This window comes from Syngnathus scovelli, chromosome 7 (assembly GCF_024217435.2).
Source record: "Syngnathus scovelli strain Florida chromosome 7, RoL_Ssco_1.2, whole genome shotgun sequence".
Lineage (NCBI taxonomy): Eukaryota > Metazoa > Chordata > Actinopteri > Syngnathiformes > Syngnathidae > Syngnathus > Syngnathus scovelli.
This window is the reverse complement of record NC_090853.1, coordinates 15,165,001-15,186,017: the sequence shown is the minus strand read 5'-3', so window position 1 is coordinate 15,186,017 and position 21,017 is coordinate 15,165,001. Positions and strand designations below refer to the sequence as shown.

Sequence of the window (21,017 nt, the reverse complement as noted above, 5' to 3'; positions counted from 1 at the left end):
TTCCAGGGGAAGAGGCCGAATTTTCACTTGTGGTGGCCGACACGGGGAACCAGCCGAGGCGGACACTTTACGGCGGTTGAGTCGTTGGCACTTAGAAAATATTCGCCAAACTTGGCCGGACTTCCAGGGGAAGAGGCCGAATTTTCACTTGTGGTGGCCGACACGGGGAACCAGGCGAGGCGGACACTTTACGGCGGTTGAGTCGTTCGCACTTTGAAAATATTTGCCAAACTTAGCCAGACTTCCAGGGGAAGAGGCCGAATTTTCACTTGTGGTGGCCGACATGGGGAACCAGCCGAGGCGGACACTTTACGGCGGTTGAGTCGTTGGCACTTAGAAAATATTCGCCAAACTTGGCCCGACTTCCAGGGGAAGAGGCCGAATTTTCACTTGTTCTGGCCGAAAATGGGGAACCAGCCGGGGCGGACTCTTTATGGCGCAAGAGCCGTTGGCACTTAGAGAATATTCGCCAAACGCTCTCAGGATAGAGAAGACCAAGAAGATGCCCTTTATGACGACAAACTAAACGAAAACGAATGGAACAAGCTTTTCGGAAATAGTGACGATGAAGACGAATTTTGAACTCTATGTACCGGCAATCACTTTATAATTATAATTTGTAGTTTCTTAACTAAAAATAAACCAGTTACTAAGAGTGTTCATTGTTGTTAGTCTCTCTCGGCGCGTAATATCACAGGGTCATGAAGTAAATAATATTTAAAATGGCGTATAGATCGCTCGCTACAAACTCGCGAATTTGAACACATTTCGTCAATAAATTTAGCATATTTCTGATTGAATTTTGAAGTTTAATATAATGCAACAATTGAGCTCGACTTATACAAAGGATATATCATAAAATCGTAAATTTCCGTCGAATTTTAGGGGGTCGACTTATACACCGAGTCGACTTATACACCGGCAAATACGGTATTAAGTTTATATTCAAACTAAAAACATCAACTAAATAACACTGAAGTCATTCAAGTCATCGTGTCTCAAGTCCAGTCAAGTCCCGAACTTCCAAGTCCAAGTCGAGTCTCAAGTTTTTTTCATTTTTTGTCAAGTCAAGTCACAAGTCATCAAAACAGCGACTCGAGTCCAAGTCACAGTGACTCGAGTCCCCATCTCTGGCGGATAGTGAGAGGTGAAAGTGGTGAAGGGTCTCGCCTGAAGTCCACTGTCATCTCCACGGTCTTGAGCAGGTTCAGCTCCAGGTGGTTTTGGCTGCACCAGTGGACCAGCCGCTCCACCTCCTGTCTGTATGCAGTCTCATCAACGTCCCGGATCAGTCCGATGAGAGTCGTGTCGTCGGCATACTTCAGGAGCTTCACAGGAGAGTCACCTGAGGAGAAATCGTTGATGTAGAGAGAGAAGAGCAGTGGGGAGAGGACGCACCCCTGAGGGGCGCCAGTATTGGTGGTCCGGGTGTCAGATGTGATGCTCCCCAGCCTCACACGCTGTCTCCTGTTGGTCAGGAAGCTGGTGATCCACTGACAGGTGGAGGCAGGCACCGCGAGCTGGATGAGCTTCTGTTGGAGGATATCAGGAGCGATGGTGTTGAACGCCGAGCTAAAGTCCACAAACAGGATCCTGGCGTACGTTCCTGGGGTTTCTAGATGGTGCAGGATGTAGTGCAGTCCCATGTTGACCGCATCATCCACCGACCTGTTTGCCCGGTAGACAAAATGGAGGGGGTCAAGCAGGGGGCCCGTGACATCCTTCAGGTGGTTCAGCACTAACCTCTCGAAAGATTTCATGACCACAGATGTCAGAGCGACAGGTCTATAGTCATTCAAACCTGTGATGGCGGGCTTCTTGGCCACTGGAATGATGGTGGAGCTCTTGAAGCATGAGGGCACCTCACACAGCTCCAGGGAACGGTTGAAGATCCGTGCAAAGGTGGGTGCCAGCTGCTCAGCACAGACTTTAAAGCAGGAAGGTGACATGCCATCTGGGCCTTCTTGATCTTTTGTCCCCGGAACATCTGGCGCACTTCCTCCCCGCGGATCTGGAGTGCGGGCGCGGCCTCTGCAAGAGAGAGAGTAGGTGACAACAGTGATGGAGGTGTGGACAGAGCGGTTGTGGGGAGTGGTGAGTATGTTGATTGTGCTGCAGGAGGTCCTGTTGTGTGGGAGGACCTTGATCGGTCTACCTGCAGTAGAACCTGTTTAGCTGGTCAGCAAGCCTTGGGCTCTCCACAGGACGGGGTGTTCGTTTCTTGAAGCCCGTGATGCTCTGCAGACCTTTCCACACTGTTGAGGGATCAGGATTGGCAGAGGTGTCTCTCCAGGCTCTCCCCGTAACACCTCCTGGCTTTCCTGACCTCTCGGTTCAGTGTGTTTCTTGTCTGCTTAAACAGGTCCCAGTCGCCGCTCCTGTAGGCCTCCTCCTTGACTTTGCGCAGCCTCCTGAGGTTCGGTGTAAACCAAAGTTTGTCGTTGTTATACGTGCAGAAGGTTTTAGTCTGCACACACAGATCCTCACAAAAACTGTGTCAGTGAGTTCATGCAGGTCTGAAGTTGCAGCTTCAAAAACTCCCCAATCGGTGCAGTCAAAGCAGGCTTGTAGGTCCTGCCTTGACTCCACTGTCCACTTCCTCACAGTCCTAACCACAGGCTTAGAAGTTTTTAGTTCCTGCCTGTAGATGAACTAGACAGTGGTCTGAAAGTCCTAAAGCTGCACGAGCCACAGAGTGGTATGCATCCTTAATTATGGTGTAGCAGTGGTCTAGTGTCTGTGCCCCTCTGGCGGGTGTATCTGGGGAGTTCGTGTGTGAGGTTCGCCCTGTTAAGATCACCCAGAACAGTGATTGGTAGAAGTTTCTCCATGTCTGTCACCTGGTCAGCCAGCATCTGCGTGGCTTCACTTGCACGTGCGTGTGGTGGAATGTAAACAGCCGCCATGACGATCGAGGAGAACTCCCGTGGTAAATAGAAAGGCCGACAGTTTATGAAAAGTGTTTCTAGGAGAGGGCTGCAAGACTCTTTCAACACCGTGACATCAGTACACCAACGTTCATTAATGTAGAAACAGAGACCACCTCCCTTTGATTTTCCGGAGAGCTCCACGCTGCGAAGAGAACCTATGATAGAAATTACAGACTTCTACATGCTTTGCAAGTGGGAAAACCTGAAAAATCAGCAGTGTATCAAATACTTATTCTCCCCAATGTGTGTGTGTGTGTGTGTGTGTGTGTGTGTGTGTGTGTGTGTGTGTGTGTGTGTGTGTGTGCGTGCGTGCGTGCGTGTGTGTGTGTGTGTGTGTGTGTGTGTGTGTGTGTGTGTGTGTGTGTGTGTGTGTGTATATATATATATATATATATTCCTCCGAAAGTACTATATGTACAGTCCTGTATAGATACAATCCATACAATCCATTAAATTAATTTTAGCTTTGATAACAAATTAAACATCAAACTTGTGTTTATTTAATTTATTCCAGGATCTTTAAAGATGACAACCAAATCCAATAGCAGCGTTCTGGATGGCAAGGTGTCCTCCACCCCTCTTCTATCGTTACCAAAGCGACAACGTCTGGTCACCAAAGATGGACATTGCACCCTTCGTCCTCCGCTATGTTCCTCTGGCTCGTGGCTCGGAGCGTCGAGCCGAGCCTGGCTGATTGCCCTGCATGACGTTTGGGGACAGTTAGTGGGTCTGCGCTGGAGATGGGTCCTCTTAGCCTTCTGTGCATCCTTTGTGGCCCACTGGCTGCTGTTTGCTTGTCTTTGGTATTTGCTGGCCCACATCAATGGAGACTTGGATGTGCTGGATCATGACGCACCCCCGCAGGGGCATGTGGTTTGTGTGAAACACATCACCAGCTTCACCGCCGCTTTCTCATTCTCCCTTGAGACGCAGCTCACCATCGGCTATGGAACCATGTTCCCCAGTGGGGACTGTCCAAGTGCAATAGCACTACTGGCTGTACAGATGCTGCTGGGGCTCATGCTTGAAGCATTCATCACAGGTACACTATTCCGCAACCCTTCTATCGACCAACATGCAACTCAAGACATTTGGAATGAAATGCAAGCCAAGTTGCCAGTAACAAATGAACGGAAAATCAGTCTTAGATGATTTTTTGGGGCATTGATACCAAATCCGCCCTCAATTTTTTTTTCTAACAACAATATACTGTAATGTAGGTCCATACTCTACAATGTAGAGGGGTGTCAAACTAATTTTTTTTTGCGGGCCGCATTGTAGTCATAGCTTCTTTCGGAGGGCTATTATGACTGTCAACCCAAATAAATGTATGAGCACCTCATATTATATACAGTAAAAGCTACAATACTGACAAATAACTCACTCGTTTTCAAATCAGACTAGTGAAAACTGGTCAAATATATATATAAAAAAAGATATTATTAAAAGTGAAGACAATTTGCAATTCCAGTAATGACACACGAATTTGATGCACAATTTGTCTTCGTGGGCCACATAAAATGATGTGGCGGGCCATATCTGGCACATCTGTTTTCTCAGTAACAACTTTAGCGTTGCTAATCATCCAAAAACTACGACCAATTTCCACCAAAATTTAAATGCACATTCCTAATATTGTCCACTCCAATCTGTAAAATCATCCTTGTCTTCTGTCCTGTCACTGACTTGGTACCACTTGTGACTGCATAACACATAAGTCGTCACTCGACTTGTTAGAGTATTCTAACATTAACGATCGTGGAGAGTGAGTTTATGCTCATATTCACTCAAATTACTGTTTTTTCACATATCTTCCGACATAATTCCGACATACAGATCGTTTTTTTCCCATACATGACTACATAATGTATGATAACCTGCGTTTTCAAGCGAGCACACTAGATATTTTCACTCCAGCTAAGGCACGCCCCCAGAAAGACGCTACAATGTATATAAACTCTAAAGCGGTCCATAGTATTGGAATAGTTAGCAATATTTATAAATTAAGGATTAAGTTCAGCAAGAGGTTGCGTCAGTAAAGTTATCATGGCTATAAATTATAACTCATGGGAAGCTCTTTTGCACAAGCTTTAGTTGATCAAAAGAAGGACAAAATACCGTAATTTTCGGACTAAAAGTCACTCCGAAATATAGGTCGCATTAGCCATAAAATGCACAATAACGTGAAAAAAAACATATATAAGTCGCTCCGGAGCATAAGTCGCATTTTGGGGGGAAATTTATTCGACAAAATCCAACACTAAGAACAGACATGAACGAGCAACAACAGGCTAAACAATAGGTATGCTAACGTGACATAAACACAAACGAAGAGCTGAGAACGGGCCTGACGTAACATTCAGAGTTATTATAAAAAACTATTACATAAATAACACGTTTATAAAACCATCTGTGTCACTCCAATTCATTAAATCCATCGATGGTCCTTTGTCAACAATGGGTGTGCGCCGCTGACGGCGCTTGCACTTCAAAATATTCCACAGGCCGATATAACGATATATAAATTAGATATCAAATAACTATTATATAAGCAATAATATTATCAAACCATCTGTGCACTCTAAATCATTAAATCCATCGATCAAATTCCTCGTCCTTTATCAACAACGCCGCGCGTGCGCCCTGACGTCAGCCTCGTCGTTATTCCACAGATCTAGTATAACTATAACTATATTGTAGCGTTAACAAAGTACAAGGACGTGGGTTTGGTAAACGGCTCTTTATTTAACAAAACAAACTTCCAGGCGTGTGGCGGCGTGGACTTCCAGCCACGGAGGTGGAAGAGAGATCCATAGAATAGGACCGGGCGTGCATAAAAGCCATGACCGAGCCCCATCCACCGTCCCCGGACAGCCACCCAGCCGAGCGCCGGCCCCCGACTTCTATCCACGGAGGTGAAAGAGAGCTCCGTAGAGTAGGACCGGGCGTGCGTAAAAGCCATGTCCGAGCACCATACACCGTCCCTGGACAGCCACCCGGCCGAGCACCGGTCCCCGAATTCAATCCACGGAGGTAAAAGAAAGCTCCGTAGAGTAGGACCGGGCGTGCATAAAAGCTATAATAGTTTCTCAAACCTTCTGTGTCACTCCAAATCCTTAAATCCTTCAAACTCTTCGTCCTCCATGTCACTTAGAAACAGTACCAGTAGAAACCGGTAAGTAAAACTCAAAATCGATAAGTGTTAGAAATAAAAGTAAATTAATCAAGTAAATATTTTTTAAATCAGTGTATACATCATGTTGAGGGCCACACAAAGCCATCTGCGATCAAAGTTTGCTGTTGAACAGTTTATTGAATGTGTCTGAGGCAAGGTCATTATGGTTAACAATAACTAACGAAATAACTGAGTGAAAAGTGCGATTAAAGTTTGCGGTTGAACAGTTTATTGAATGTGTCTGCAGCAAGGCCGTTATAGTTAACAATAACTAACAAAATAACTGAGTGAAAAGTGAAATGAAAAATAACTTAACAGAATAATATAAAAATGATAAAATTTACATATATAAAACAAACTATAACCAATTAAAATTAATTGCATTTATGTTGAATAGTTTAGGGTTTTATACACAAATGTATTTCTTTCTGTATTATTGCTCAGTCATATAGAAGAAGAAAGGTCGAATTGTCGTTTGGGAATTGTTGTTGATTGTATTACACGCACACACACACACACGCTCACCCGTGCGCACCCGCACACACGAACCCGCACACATACCCACAAATTAGGGCCTGGACTCACTCCTATAATCCCCATCTGCAGCAATTTGAGCGAACGACTTCCGAGTGAATTCGTCATTTCCAGAAAGAGGCAGCTGTGATGTGACAATTTCTGGATTTTTCTGCTTTATGTAGGTCATCCTCACATTTCATCATGCAAGCCATGAATGGATGAATGATGTTTTCATTTAAAAATATTTTTTTTCTTTTTACCAGGCAGGTTGTGGGTACAGAGTAGATTTTCTGAGAAAGACTGCTCAATCTTTAAGAAAGTGTATTACCAAAACCCAAACAAAAAGCACCTAGTTGCGCAGTAAAAGGAGATGTTATGAGGAATGTAATTTGCTGATTCTCAATTGTCTACCAGGTGCATTTGTGGCCAAGATATCTTGTCCTCAGAAGCGAGCCGGAGCCATCCAGTTCAGCCACCAAGGCGTGGTGGGACAGCACCAGGCCCAAACTTGCCTCATGATACGGGCCACAAACCTGCTGCGGCGCCCTCTGGTTGATGTGAAGGTGAGTGCTGTGCTCTATGAGGAGCATGAAGGCCAACCTCTGCACCAAACCTCCCTGGACTTCTATGTGGACCACCTGGGCCAGCATCCCTGCCCTTTCTTCATCTTCCCACTCACCTTTTACCATCCCCTGGACCGCCGGAGCCCCCTCTACCCAGCCCTGCGTGAAAGCACATCCCATCACTTTGAGTTGGTGGTGTTCCTATCAGCCTCTCAGGAAGGAACAGGAGACACCTGCCAGAAGAGGACCTCCTATCTGCGCCAGGAGATCCAGTTTGACCGTTGCTTTGCACCTGCCTTGGGGGTGGATACCTGTGGAAGGTTTGTGGTGAGCAACCATCATTTTGACACTATGCACTCTAAGGACCCTTTGGACAAGGACTGTGTTGTGCAGATCAACGGTGATGGCAGCGACAGGATGGAGTAAGAATACTGGCGAGGCGATTATACTGGGACAAAGGGCAGTGCATGAGGTACATTTGTGGAGGGTAGATAAGGAACAGACGCAGTATTTTGTCAGCTGGAAAGTAGATGACTAGGGAAATTACAGTTTGTGTTTAATAATTTTTAATCGTTAACCATTTCATGTGTTCCCAGAGAATGAGCACAGATTGACCTTAAGGGGTGAAACTGAACAGGCCCAATTCTGATTAAAAGCTATCAATCCATTTTCCGTACTGCTTTTCCTTGTAAGACTGAACTTGAAGCTGGATCCACCATACTATAGAGCTCCAGACGTTGACGCCACGCTTCCCACAATGCTAAATGTACACAAAGCGGCTTTGGCAGTATAGAAAACATGTCACCCCTTTGAGTAATCACTCAGACTCGCAAAACAAGAACCAATGTGTCATAAATGTATAGCAGACATTAAAAAGGGCTAAGAACAACTCATTGTGGCAGTAACCACCTGTGAAGCGATCACTTCATATTAGGTGAGTCAGTGACTGAATCAGCTGATGGAACTTGATCATATAGTTACTTACACGTACCCCTGGCGCTTGATCGATCAGGACTATCCAAGATCCTCTCCAGCGGGTACTGTATCATTGTGTCCTTTGCATCTAAGTGGGATGTGAATTAACTTGGACGGAATGTTGACGGATAAATGCTACTTTTATCACTTCGCTCAATTGTTAGGCATTGGAATACTGGTGCTGCTTTACTGCCAAAAAAAAAGGGAATATGACGTCCGGAGCTCCATACTGTACTGGCCAGTCAATTGCAGGGTCCATTTAAACAAGTAAATATACACAACTTGGAAGAATTGAGCCAAGATTTAAACTCTATACCTTTCAAATGTAAGACAGACATGCGTTCCACTAGTTCACTGTGCTGCCATGAATTAACATATTATATAGTACTGTAATCTGTTTTATCTTTACTATCATAATCTGGATCTTTCTGTTGCAGTTGACATCCTCTCCCTTAGTGCTTGCATGGATTTCCTCCAGATTGTCTTTTCCCCTCACAATCCCAAAACATGAATTTGAAGCCAGATACATGCATACTAACACTCAAAATGTGAAAAATGTCCCTTCGTACCGCTTTATGCATCTGCCAAAGTTTGGTTTTGACCACACCAGTGAAAACTGTATGATTGTTTAATGTGTTACGACTATGCACAGCAAAATAATTCTGTAAAAGAAAGCGGGGGGGGAAAAAATTACACAGCCCACACAAACAACTGGTCATAAATATTGTTTAAAAGCACCCATTAATGCAACCTTTTTGACTTTGGTGCTTTTCCTTGCAGTGGAGTTACTCTTTCCAAAATGTATAAATTCAAATAAATGCATCAGTTTGAACACCTACAGGCACTGAATAAGATCCACGTCCATTGAAACTGTATACTAGTGTCTATACAACCTCACTGGAGTCACATGTAGAGACCCTGATTACAGCATTTTGCATTGTTGAATGTAGTTTTTGTGCCTTCCCAACAGTTGGTGCTTTCAGTTAATTTCACTACTCTGAGGAATTGTGAACTGCATGACATTTCAAGTAGGCAAACTGTGTTCCCTTTGATGAAAGCCGGTTAGCATCTTTAATGGTGTGTAAAAAGGGACTCTTAAAAAAAGAAACTATAGTCAATGATGAATGTCTTACCAAAAACGTGGGTGACGCATTTGATACTTCCTTTATTGACACTGTGACATTGTCTTGATTGGATAATCTGTCCCATTGTCATTCCATCAAATCAGCAAAGACATTTAGATTACACTGGTAATTGCAAGGTAAATTGTAATAGCCTATAACCAATGCTAAAGCAAAAATGTTGAATGATTGGAATTTGTAGTTGAATTTTTTATATGAACCTTTAATTTTTTTCCACATTGCGTGTTTTTTTGTTTGTTTTTTTTTTACTAATTGAGCAAATACAATATTTTAAAATAGGAATAGTGTGCAAAGAGGTAGTGAAGATTTTATGTATATAAAGAAGGGACAGAAAGCACTGTTGTTCTTAAAGAGCATTGTTGACCATCATATACTTAATGAATAAGAGAACTAAGAGAAGCTGGCCAACATTTTACACAAAACCACAAGATCTCCTTTAATAAACTATGCTTAATTGTTGTTGTTACAAAGGTTGAATGAACACGCAGTTGCTATGTTATTGTAACAGATCAATTTGGGTTCAAGGTAAGAGTATGTTGATTAAAAAGTGTTTCATGAAGAAATTTGTGGCCTAAAATGGCAAATGAAAATCCTTTATTCTATGTTGGAACAAAGAAACTGATGAAAAAGTACTGACAATTGATTTCTAGATGAGTACTTTTAATTTAGAAAAACTACTGCACAAATAATCATGTAAATCATAGTTTTTATTTATCGAAGATGACATATTTCTATGTGTTGTAATACACAAATGGGTGCTTGCATTGTCATTGGTATGATAGAAAATAGCTGCACAATCAAATAGTTCTGATAAAGGAAATTTCTTTAGCTGCTTCAGACAAATGAGAAAGAACACTCCACAGTGTATGATTGTGATGGGTGGGATGTCACTGTGTCTCAAATGTTGTAGTGCCTTTGTACAGTGTACATTTCAAGAAATAAATATTTTCTAAACAAGCCTGGCCATTAACACTTTTTTTCAATATCAAGTCTCAAGACACAAGAGGTAAGACTAATGTCAGGGGGGAAAATGACCTAACAACTACAGTAGCAATGCTGCCTCTACGTGGTGGTGGACCTCACGTGCATGTTTCTGAGTACAGAGAAAACTAACGCAAAGACGGTAGAACGTGCAAAAATCCAAACAGGAAAGCCGGAGAGAAGGTTCGAGTGCTGACCCACACATTTGTGAGTCGGACACGTTTATCTAATAATAAATTTTAATGTTTTTTTAGAACAATTTATTCCCGTTTAATTCGAAAAGTGAAATTTAGACTATGATTTATCACATTCCACACCAAGTGGTGTATTTCATTTTATTGATTGATTAGTTTTTACAATGATTTTATCCCTTACCGCTAATGAAAACCCAACATTCTTCATCTCAAAAAAATATCTTTTACATAAGAAACAATCATTATTTTTAGTCTAGAAATTACAAGTGGCCTCTGGGAACGTATTTTTCCTGTGTTTTATGACTCATTATTATCATCATTATTATAGTTACAAAGGATATGAAACCGTAACTACTGTAGAGTTCTCCCCTTCAGTGTGGCAGCTTCATGACACTGCATCATCTTACAATTCTGGGCATCTGATTTTTCCGGGGAAAGTAGAGAATTGCTGTTAGACTGGAGCAAGTTCCCTACTTCCCGCTTTCCCAAGCTCATGGGGACCCGTTTTGAGGACATGGACGACATCAAGATGGCAGTGATGCCTGAGCTGCGTAGAAAAATAGCCAGATTGCCTAGACAGGTGAGTCACAAAAGTCTATTAAATCAGGTGAATCATGTGGCCTGCATTGCATGCTGGTAATCAAAACACAATGGACACTGATGACTCATACAAGAAATTGTCTTCCCTCATGCTTGCTTGCTTGATAGTGTGGCAGAAAAACAACATAATGGACACTGGATGACTCGTACAAGAAATTGTCTTCCCTCATGCTTGCTAGATAGTAAGGCAGAATTCAAGGATTTTTCCCAATCTATCTCCTATCAATGAGACTGTTTCACATCATGTTTTAGTATTTTATTTTAGCAACTGTGATTACAGAATATATTTTCAGAAGCGCAAAAATATATTTCACTGATCATATTTATGCTTGGAGACTTATAAGCCTCTACTAAAACAAATTATATATACCATTGTATCTATGAAAAAATACATGGTCACTTTTCAACAAGAAAATACTCAAGAGGGTAAGTGATACACACATTAGTCATTGCTATACAGGTAGGCTACAATATGCGACTTGTAGGAGAGAGAGAATAAAGGGCCTAGATCAGATTTCTTGAGCAATTACTGATGTAGTTCTTCACTTTTCGATGACATCGCTGTTTATACTTGACTGCTCTTCTGTCATGCATTACATTGTGACTCTTTTACTTCGACATGATTTTAAAGCACACATTACTGCAGCAATGACTGGAGGAGAGTGGGATAAGGGGTGGGTGGTGCTGGAGAATATTTCATGAATATGAAAACATCACTCCTCAATACAGTACGAAAAAGACAGATGAAATTCTTTGGGCACACCTACAGAACAAAGGGAATAGAACATCTCAGCGCAACAGCAAAGATTGAGGGAAAGAGAAGCAGAGGACGCAAACGACAAATGTATGTGGACAGCCTCAATGAATGGGCAACTCATAAAGAGCTAACAAACAACCAGTTCATGAAAGCTTCGGATGACAGAGAAGAATGGAGGGCTATGGCCGTCAATGCCTGTTCCAGGCAAGACACTAGATGATGATGATGATGATGATGGTGCTGGAGGGTTGCAAAAACAGCAAATTACAATAACACATTTCAAGATAATTGTTTAACATATTTTTTGTCTATTCTGTAACATTCTTATTTGTGTGTGTATTCAGCACACAAAAAACCTAAAGCATTACTTACGCTTCCAACGATGGTTCAAAATTGCTCAAACAACACTATTAGGAATGTGTGTAGTTTAAATGTGTAACAACCAACATTTTTTTGTCTCTCTAAATACGCAAATCATCTTGGTTAAGATGTTTTTTTTTTTTTATTTGGATACATAGTGTTGGGTCTCCACAGTGAGACAATCAATGTTTTTTCTTTAGCTGCCTATTTCTGGGCCATGACCAAACCATTCTGGGTTTTACTGGATTGTGACGAACAGCTCAGCTAATTTACATAATAGGACTCCACACACAGTTTCTCTACCAAAGACTCAAGCTGCCATTTTCAAGCAACAGACGAACTGAAATGGAAACACCAGCTCTGCTGTGAGGTATTTGGATTTGGCTATGGCTGATGCACACATCGCAAACACATACAAACACACACTAATTTTCAAAGATAATTTAGCAGCTTGGTGATGAAGCGCTGCCTACATGAGCCAAAATACAAATCTGACTTTTTCTAGTCAGAGTCACACGTTTTTACACTTTGGGATCGTCAAGTGCAGTTACTACTCCGTCCTTAATTGCCATGGGCTCCCATTGACCGATCCCAGCAGATTTCAAGAGGCTAGAAAAAAGTAAAAAGTGTGCAACAGATTTGATTCTTCAGTGCTGACTGATATCTATATAAATGTTTTAACAATATCAGATTCCTGTATATTTTTAATCAAAATGAAGCAAACCGAACTTAAAGGCGAAAAATACGTGGCTACTCATGTATCCTGCATCTGCAACAGGTATTGCTAAACATTCACTCAACTGTATCCAGTTTCATGAGGACGTCAAACTACAATAATTTGGGAGCCAGAACAACAACAACAAAAACCCACCAGTTACTTCAAACACAAAATGAGAAAACATTTGTACTGCATGCTCCATAACAGCGGCAGTCCATGCATATGGTAGCTGATCCTTCAGTGGAGACTTATCCAAGCTGTAAATGCCATCCACCACTGTCACGTCGCAACTAGCACCATCAATACTAAAACACACATTACAAGGTGTGGCGTTACTTCTCGCAATGAATAATAGCTCTTCTGGAAAAGTCCATCTTAAGTGGATTTTTAAGTGCCGTATGTTTGAAACCCATTTAATTTCTCCTCCACCAGCTGTTGTGGACTTCAACTTTTCAAACGTATTAATAGATGCAAACTGCTACCGATGTGTTTTGCAAGAGGAATTTGGCTGTCACAGCTCTGCCATGACCAACAAATCAAGGTGACAGAAATGCTGTTTACTGTACAATAGCTAGCACGCCTTGGGAGGCAAATTTGAAAACAGAATGGTCAGTTTAAGTAACAACAGCCAGCACTCGTGATGTGAGTGTTTACGTAACTGTTATGAAGTGCCAAATTCTGAGCATTACTGCTACTGAAAGATTCATTTGCATCATGAATGGTCGATGCTGCCAGTGATGTTCACTCTCTGCATGCAAAAATGCACTGATAACAGTGTTTTAAGTGGGGGGAAAAGTCAGGGAAGCAGACTTCAGTCTAGGTTATACTGCAAGTCTGTCCTTTTGGGGGTGCATTGAGCGTATTGTAAATAACATTTTTAACTTGACTTCCCCTTTAAGGGCAAGATTTTCTGCGCTTCATTTTGTTTGCTAAGGTAGGACATTGACACTCTTGTTATGTCACTGTGAGAAAGAAATGGCACATACTCATTTAAGGAAAGCTAATCTGAATCTTTAGATCAGTATGGAAGGTACAGAACAAAAATACTTCTCACATTAGCCAAACAGTATAATTTGGACTAATTCTTCACAGCTGCTTCAGGCTATTTTCATTTATAGTCACCTTCTTAAAATAACCTCCTGAGTCATTATTTTTTATTAGTTTTCTTAGAAAACACTGAACCAAATATGGAAAATATCAATAATTTTATGTCATGGGTGGAATGGCATGATATAGTAAGCGCTTTGAGCAGAGGAGGTCAGTGTCATGAGATGATTTAGGCAAAAAAGTGATTTATGTCAAATAATGACTCAGGCCAGGGTAGTTTGGTTTGAGGTTTTATCCATGAATCTTTCCCTCTACCAGCCCAATGAGGCAATATTGTCATGCAATTATGTATGAAATATATTAGTCACACAAACACGCACACCAAATGTCTCTCTAATATACACAGATTTGAATGGTATTTTAAACAAAAAAGCGAGGGTGAAACAACCATCCTGGAACATCAAACTTGACAGACTCAGTCGAATCAAGAGTACATTTAAGCCAATGAGGGGATGCATGACAGCATATACTATACAGGGTTTACAGATTACACAAGAAAATTAATATTTTGACTTTAGGGTGAAAATGTAATGCAATGGCACGTGGACACACACACACACATTTGTTCTGGTTCCTGGTCCCTACTGGTTTTCCTGTTTGATGTAATGCATTTAAACACAATTTATCATTGTTAAACACAATTTATCATAATAATACTGAGTGTTTACCTAACTTTGTGATAAAGTGCCAAATTCTGAGCATTATCATTTAAGAATATAAGTAATGTAAATGTACTTTGAAAATCTGACTAACAGAATGTGCGTTTTCAGGATTGCTATCCACTTCCTGTACAGCGTCATGAGCAAAAAGCCGACTGCAGCTCTTTGAAAGCGGCTCGCCTCTCTTTTTTTTCCATTTCCTGTTTCTTGCGTTCTTCCTTCTCCTCGCGGATCTCAGCCTCAAACTTGCTGCCCACAGACAGTGCCTGCATCTGGTGACACACACAAACACAAAAACGTCTTTGCATAATTGTCATTATTGCCAGCCTTCTGTGCAAAGCATCTAAAGCTCACGATGTCCTAAGATTTTGCCCAGTACTGTACATTATTACCCTGCCCTGCTATCGGTGAAGAAGTTTTAAAACATCGGTAATAATGATTTATTTCTATGTATGTGGTTGAAATACTAGTCCTACACGTTCTTTACAAATATCTTTGTGCAATCCACCTTGTCGGCAGAAGCATAAGCTCCTTGCCTATTTCCATAGAAGGGCATAAGATGAGGTGTGAGAGTGCTTAAGAGGGTCAAAAGGAAAATATGGCAGGATCAGAAAATCCTCAGTAGCTCTTAAAATATCCCCAGTTTGTAATAGTTGGTAGCGCATATTGAATAGATAAGGGTAGCTTCTCTGAAAGGATGGTCTTGAAGTGTGACATGAGAAATGAAAAATAAACTTTTTCAACACCAGGTCAAAATGATCTATGCTTTAAATCAAACCTTCTTCCAGTGTGCTCTGAAAAAATATAGTTCACTTTGTTACTGTCACAGCCTACATTCTCGATTTTTTATGTTAAGTACAGTAATCCCTCGCTACATCGCGGTTCATTTATCCCAGCTTCAGTACATCGCGGCTACCCTCCACCCCAAAAAATAAAAAATTCTAAATAAAAAAATTCTAAATTGAGGAATTATGGCACAAAAGTTGCCGGCACGCCAGCAGAAGGCAGAGAGTGCCCACACAATTGCAGTACGTACACTTGTACCTTGTTATTAAAAAAAGCTGTTATAATAATAAGAGTTCTAAAAACACATTTACAGTATTGTACCTTATTATAAAAAATTAAATAATAAAAAAGTAATAAAACATATTTACAGTATGTACACTTGTACCTTGTTATAATAAGTTGTTATAATAATAAAAGAGTTCTAAAAACATATTTACAGTATGTATACTTTAGCTATCCCAGCAGTTCAACTGTGCACCGTTTAAAGCAGACCTGGGCAAATTACGGCCCGCGGGCTGCCCGAGAAATGTGTGCTGACCCTCAGAAAAGAAAAGTTGACAAGGAGCGCCGTGTTTTCAACAAGACATGGACTGCCAAGTATTTCTTTACAGAAATGAAAGGTAAAGCCGTGTGCCTGATTTGTGGTACACAGATCGCTGTGTTTAAAGAATATAATTTGAGTCGCCACTACACGACCAAGCATGAGAAAAAATACATCTGTCTGATAAACGGGGCGCATCAGAGGCTGATGCATTGCTAGCAAAACTGCAAGCCCAACAAGGACTTTTTTTTTTTTATCAAACTTCACACCCAGAGATGCAGCGGCTTTGTCATTTGAGGAAAAGGTAAAGAAGTTAAGAATAAATTGTACTGATTAATGATTGTTTTTTTATTTGACCTATACACCACAATTTCACATAGCTTAATATAAATATAAACTGAATAATTGAATTCTTCTAATTACCAGTGCCAAATATTTAAAATAAATAATTTAGTGCATTTTACAATGGAAGAAAATTGAGCAGGTTTAAGTTATCGTAGGGTTGGCCCTCTGACACAACTCAGGTTTTTCATGTGGCCCCTTGTAAAAATTAATTGCCCACCCCTGGTTTAAAGGCTACACAAAGGAAATACTCCGTGCAAATACCATGAAATATTTCATCTACATATTTTATTTTTCGTTCGTTACCAATTAAAAAAGGTCATCAAGCTTGACACAGCTTACTTTTCAGAGAACAAATTGTACTTGGTATTTGCGGCTCAACATACTCATCGGCTTTAAAAATCAGGTGTAGTTACTAGATAGTAAGTGATACCTTATAGCAAATTATTGTGATAATTTTGTTAAATTACAACAGTGTTAGACTCAATAAATGTTGCATTAACATTCTGGCAGTTTTTGGCAACAACTGATGCATTTTAAGACTAGCAAGTAGTGGTGAAACAAAATATATCAGTCGATATTTAGTGTTTTTTAACACTAGAGGTCCCAGACTGTTGCCGAATGGCAGTTATACCTTTAATTCATCAGCATCTGCGATATTTGTGTTTTGTAGCACTGATTTAAAGCCAGGCACATCAGCGGGCAGCCCCGTGTAAATGGTGCATGTTCCATTGATGTTGCCGCCTGACTTAGTGAACGACCACAAACCAAAATGTTTGGAATACGTACTCAACAGTTCTGGGAGAAGGTTAAGGCTTACATTATGATATTTCAAAGTCCTATGGTCATACATTTACAGTATGTTACTAGTAAACTATTAAGTGTTACTTCAGTTAGTGAAAGAAAAATAACGAATAGCATAAAACCATCTGGAACTGGCAGCGACAGCTGGTTCAAGATTTGCTAACTTGCAGTTAACTTGAAGGACTGTAGTCGAAAGCTATCAGGAGACTGCTTGCTTTACATAACGTCATTAGCCCCAATGTTATGTTGTTTTATTTTTCATGAGTCAAACGCTGCACCCGCTCATACACACAGCACCGTGCGCCAGGTTTCCATCCAACTTATTTGCATTAATGAAAATTCACCTCAAGAATCTATTGTGCATTGTGGGTAAAAGTAGACTTAATTAGCGTAATAAAGTGATGCGTTTGACCAATAACATCACACAGACATCACAATTTTCCTTATTAAACCTGTCTAACGTTAACTGTCGGTCATCGGTTAACCCTAACCTCTAAATATCGGCATCGGTTATAGAAAAACCCATTATCGGTCGACCTCTACTAGCAAGAGGTCTTAATTGAATGGGTGTGTTGCTATGACACGAACAGGAAGAGGTTGCGACGGCCGTTTTTCAGCACTCATATGTTCACACACAAACGACAGCCAAACCTGAGTCAAGTTGTTTGTTTTTTATCTCTGCAGTAAGTCTGCTATACTGAAGGCAGTGAACTCCGACAATAGTCGTAAAAGGAAGAAAACAATGACATGCAAGTCAGCATTTGAGCATGGAACGTGATTATCCTTCTGGAGAACTTACCCATAATAATTGATTACTTAATTTGCATTACACATGACTTACCTGGCAGAGCACGAAACAACGTACCTTAGCTTCAAAAAAGTCTTTGGCCCCACTCACTCCCTCTGTGGAGACGTTGATTTCAGACAGTCTGGCCAGTGCCATAAGACCACTCTCTTCTTGCAGCTCCCCCGCTGCTGCTCTTCGAAAGATCAACAAAAACTGGGAGGGGGATGAACAAAGTTTCAGTTTTGGTGTAGCTTATGGTAAATCTCGGTTGTCGTTCTTCAAAATGTCAAGTTAACCAGTAAGCTAATGGTAGCGTTAGCGAGAAGCTAACAAATGCATTTAACACATTATTGTGTTCCCCAAGAATAATACGGCACCTTCGATGCAATTCATCTGATACAACTACTCAAAATACACCTACAACAATTGAAAACAGAGCGCAGTGCTAAAAATCAGCAGAAAGGCTGACGCTAATGCTATGAAAACGAGTGCATAGACATGCAATATTAAAGTGAAATACAGTTTGTTTTATTTTTCATCTCAAGCTTACTGCTTTACTGTGTCCGTCATTTCTATAGATTTAAGGAACTGAACCATCAACGAAACAAAGTCTTTCGGCGAATCCTTCTCTATACTGAGCCTATATGAGAGCCTATTGAGTTGCACTCATGCCATCTGTGTGTCTTTTGTATACCCGCTCTGTGGTATGGATACTGCTGGGGCCTGAATTTCCCCACCCCCGGGGATCAATAAATGTTCAATCAATCAATTCAAAACATTTCTGAAACACCTGTCCTTGTCCTGTTGGCTTCTTCAAGCCGTGATCTTCAACTCTCACTAGAGTGGTTCGTAGCGGTTCCAAATCTGAGACCATGGTGCTCAGTCGGAAAAGGGTGGACACCCTCTCCGGGATGGGGATGACATCCTGCCCCAAGTGGAGAAGTTCAAGTATCTTGGAGTCTTGTTCACAAGCAAGGGCAGGATGGAGCAGTGCAGCATTTGCTGTGATGCGGACTCTGTACCAGTCCGTTGTGGTGAAGAGGGAGCTGAGCCAAAAGATCTGGTCGATCTACACTCCTGCCCTCACTTATGCTCACAAGCTATGGGTCATGACTGAAAGAACAAGATCCCGGATACAAGCGGCCGAAATGAGCTTCCTCACGCAAGGTGTCCACGCTCTCCGTTAAAGATAGGGTTTACGACGCAAAACCACTTAGGTCGAAAAAAGGCTTTAAATACTGCAAGTCGTAAACACGAAACAACGCAACTCAAGACCGTCGTATACCAAGGACTCCCTGTATGCACACGCGCGCACACGCGCACACACACACACACACACACACACACACACACACACACACACACACACACACACACACACACACACACACACACACACACACACACACACACACACACACACACACACACACACACACACACACACACACACACACACACACACACACACACACACACACACACACACACACACACACACTAGGGACGTGGGGTCAGAGGAGGCTACGCGTCCCCTGCCATCATGAAAAGGGGAAAAACAAATTCAATAGTTTTCATTATAAAGTAATTTTCCTTTTAATCTCGTATCATTTTGAACCAAAATCGCAGAATTTTTATAGTTATTTTAAAACCGAAGACGATCCGCTCGGAGGAGCCAACGTCCTGTCTCGCCTCCTCTGAGGATTGCGTAATCACACGGCTGCCTGTGTTGACAAGCTATGCAGTTAGACTGAACTGCTCTCTGTCTTTATGTCGCTGTTTAAGTGTTCAAACACTGTGGCTATATTAACTAATTTCCGTAGTTAAGCTGGTGTATATAATATCTTGTGTTTTTTGTCATCTGTCTGTAACGTCGTGTTTCTTTAGAATCTAAACATGGCAAAGGGGAGCAGAACCTTTCTTCGTAGCCTCAATAAGATCTCTTTTCAAAGCCGTAAAGGTTCTCCAGCCTTATGGCAGGGGGTGCTGGTGATCCCGGGATGCTTCATGCGCCTACCTGTAGAATAAGAGATCTCCAGTTCAAATTTACAGTGAACAACTGAGGAGCAGTCGTCCATTTGTTTCGTTTTACATTTGTTTTTTGTTTTTTGTTTTTTTCCGTTTTTACATTTCGTTTTACAATGGAGGTTTACATATCCAAACGATTTTCAACGATGGATATTCGGTCGAAGCAGGAGGTCATTAGTAAAGGAAGAGCAACTCCGGAGTTAAAAGGTTTGACTCGGACAACGGGACTTAGGAGCATGTCTTTCCAAACGGAGTGGTACGCACAATCGAAAACAAGTTTTTTATTCCATGTGCTTTATTGAGTGTTTTTATGTGTGATGACTGCTGTTATGAGATTTTAATTACCGTATTTGTGGGACTATAAGTCACATTTTTTTTTCATAGTTTGGGTGGGGGGGCGACTTATACCGAGGAGCGACATGTGAATATTTTCACAAATTTTCAAAATTCCCCCCCCCCCAAAAAAAAAGTGAAACCGCAAAAACCGCACTGCGATGTAGCAAGGGATTACTGTAATTTGAACTGCAAGTGACGTCGGCGGCGCGGCGGATGTTTACATAAAGGACAAAGGATTTGATCACGGGATGACGAAGATGACGAAAGGCCCCACGTACTACCGGCATCATTAGCGGCTTTGTTTGTACGTGGCACGGAGGACGAAGAGTTTGAAGGATTTAATGATTTGGAGTGACACAGAAAGTTTGAAAAACTATTATGGCTACTCTACGAAGCTCTCTTTCACCTCCGTGGATGGAAGTCGGGGGCCGGCGCTCGGCCAGGTGGCTGTCCGGGGACGGTGGATGGGGCTCGGACATGGCTTTTACGCACGCCCGGTCCTACTCTACGGAGCTCTCTTTCACCTCCGTGGATGGAAGTCAGGGGCCGGCGCTCGGCCAGGTGGCTGTCCGGGGACGGTGGATGGGGCTCGGACATGGCTTTTACGCACACCCGGTCCTATTCTACGGCGCTCTCTTCCACCTCCGTGGCTGGAAGTCAGGGGCCGGTGCTCGGCAGCTGGCTGTCCGGGGACGGTGGATGGGGCTCGAACACTG

General features: G+C 41.9%; 2 protein-coding genes across 4 annotated transcripts in view; one reads left to right on the top strand and one right to left on the bottom strand.

The window, feature by feature from the left end:
* The window catches only part of kcnj13 (potassium inwardly rectifying channel subfamily J member 13), a 64,297-nt gene extending 54,039 nt beyond the window's left edge, over positions 1-10,258 (top strand). For both annotated transcript variants that reach the window (XM_049725899.1, XM_049725900.2), the window contains exons 2-3: positions 3,445-3,972; positions 7,036-10,258. In XM_049725899.1, coding sequence (XP_049581856.1) covers positions 3,445-3,972; positions 7,036-7,610 — 1,103 coding nt within the window. In that variant the 3' untranslated portion in view covers positions 7,611-10,258. The remainder of the gene's footprint in view (positions 1-3,444; positions 3,973-7,035) is intronic.
* Positions 10,259-11,317: 1,059 nt separating this feature from the next.
* The window catches only part of efhd1 (EF-hand domain family, member D1), a 41,077-nt gene continuing 31,377 nt past the window's right edge, over positions 11,318-21,017 (bottom strand). For both annotated transcript variants that reach the window (XM_049725930.1, XM_068651232.1), the window contains 2 exons: positions 18,016-18,150; positions 11,318-14,949 (listed from right to left, as the gene is read on the bottom strand). In XM_049725930.1, the coding sequence (XP_049581887.1) occupies positions 14,815-14,949; positions 18,016-18,150 (270 nt within the window). In that variant the 3' untranslated portion in view covers positions 11,318-14,814. The remainder of the gene's footprint in view (positions 14,950-18,015; positions 18,151-21,017) is intronic.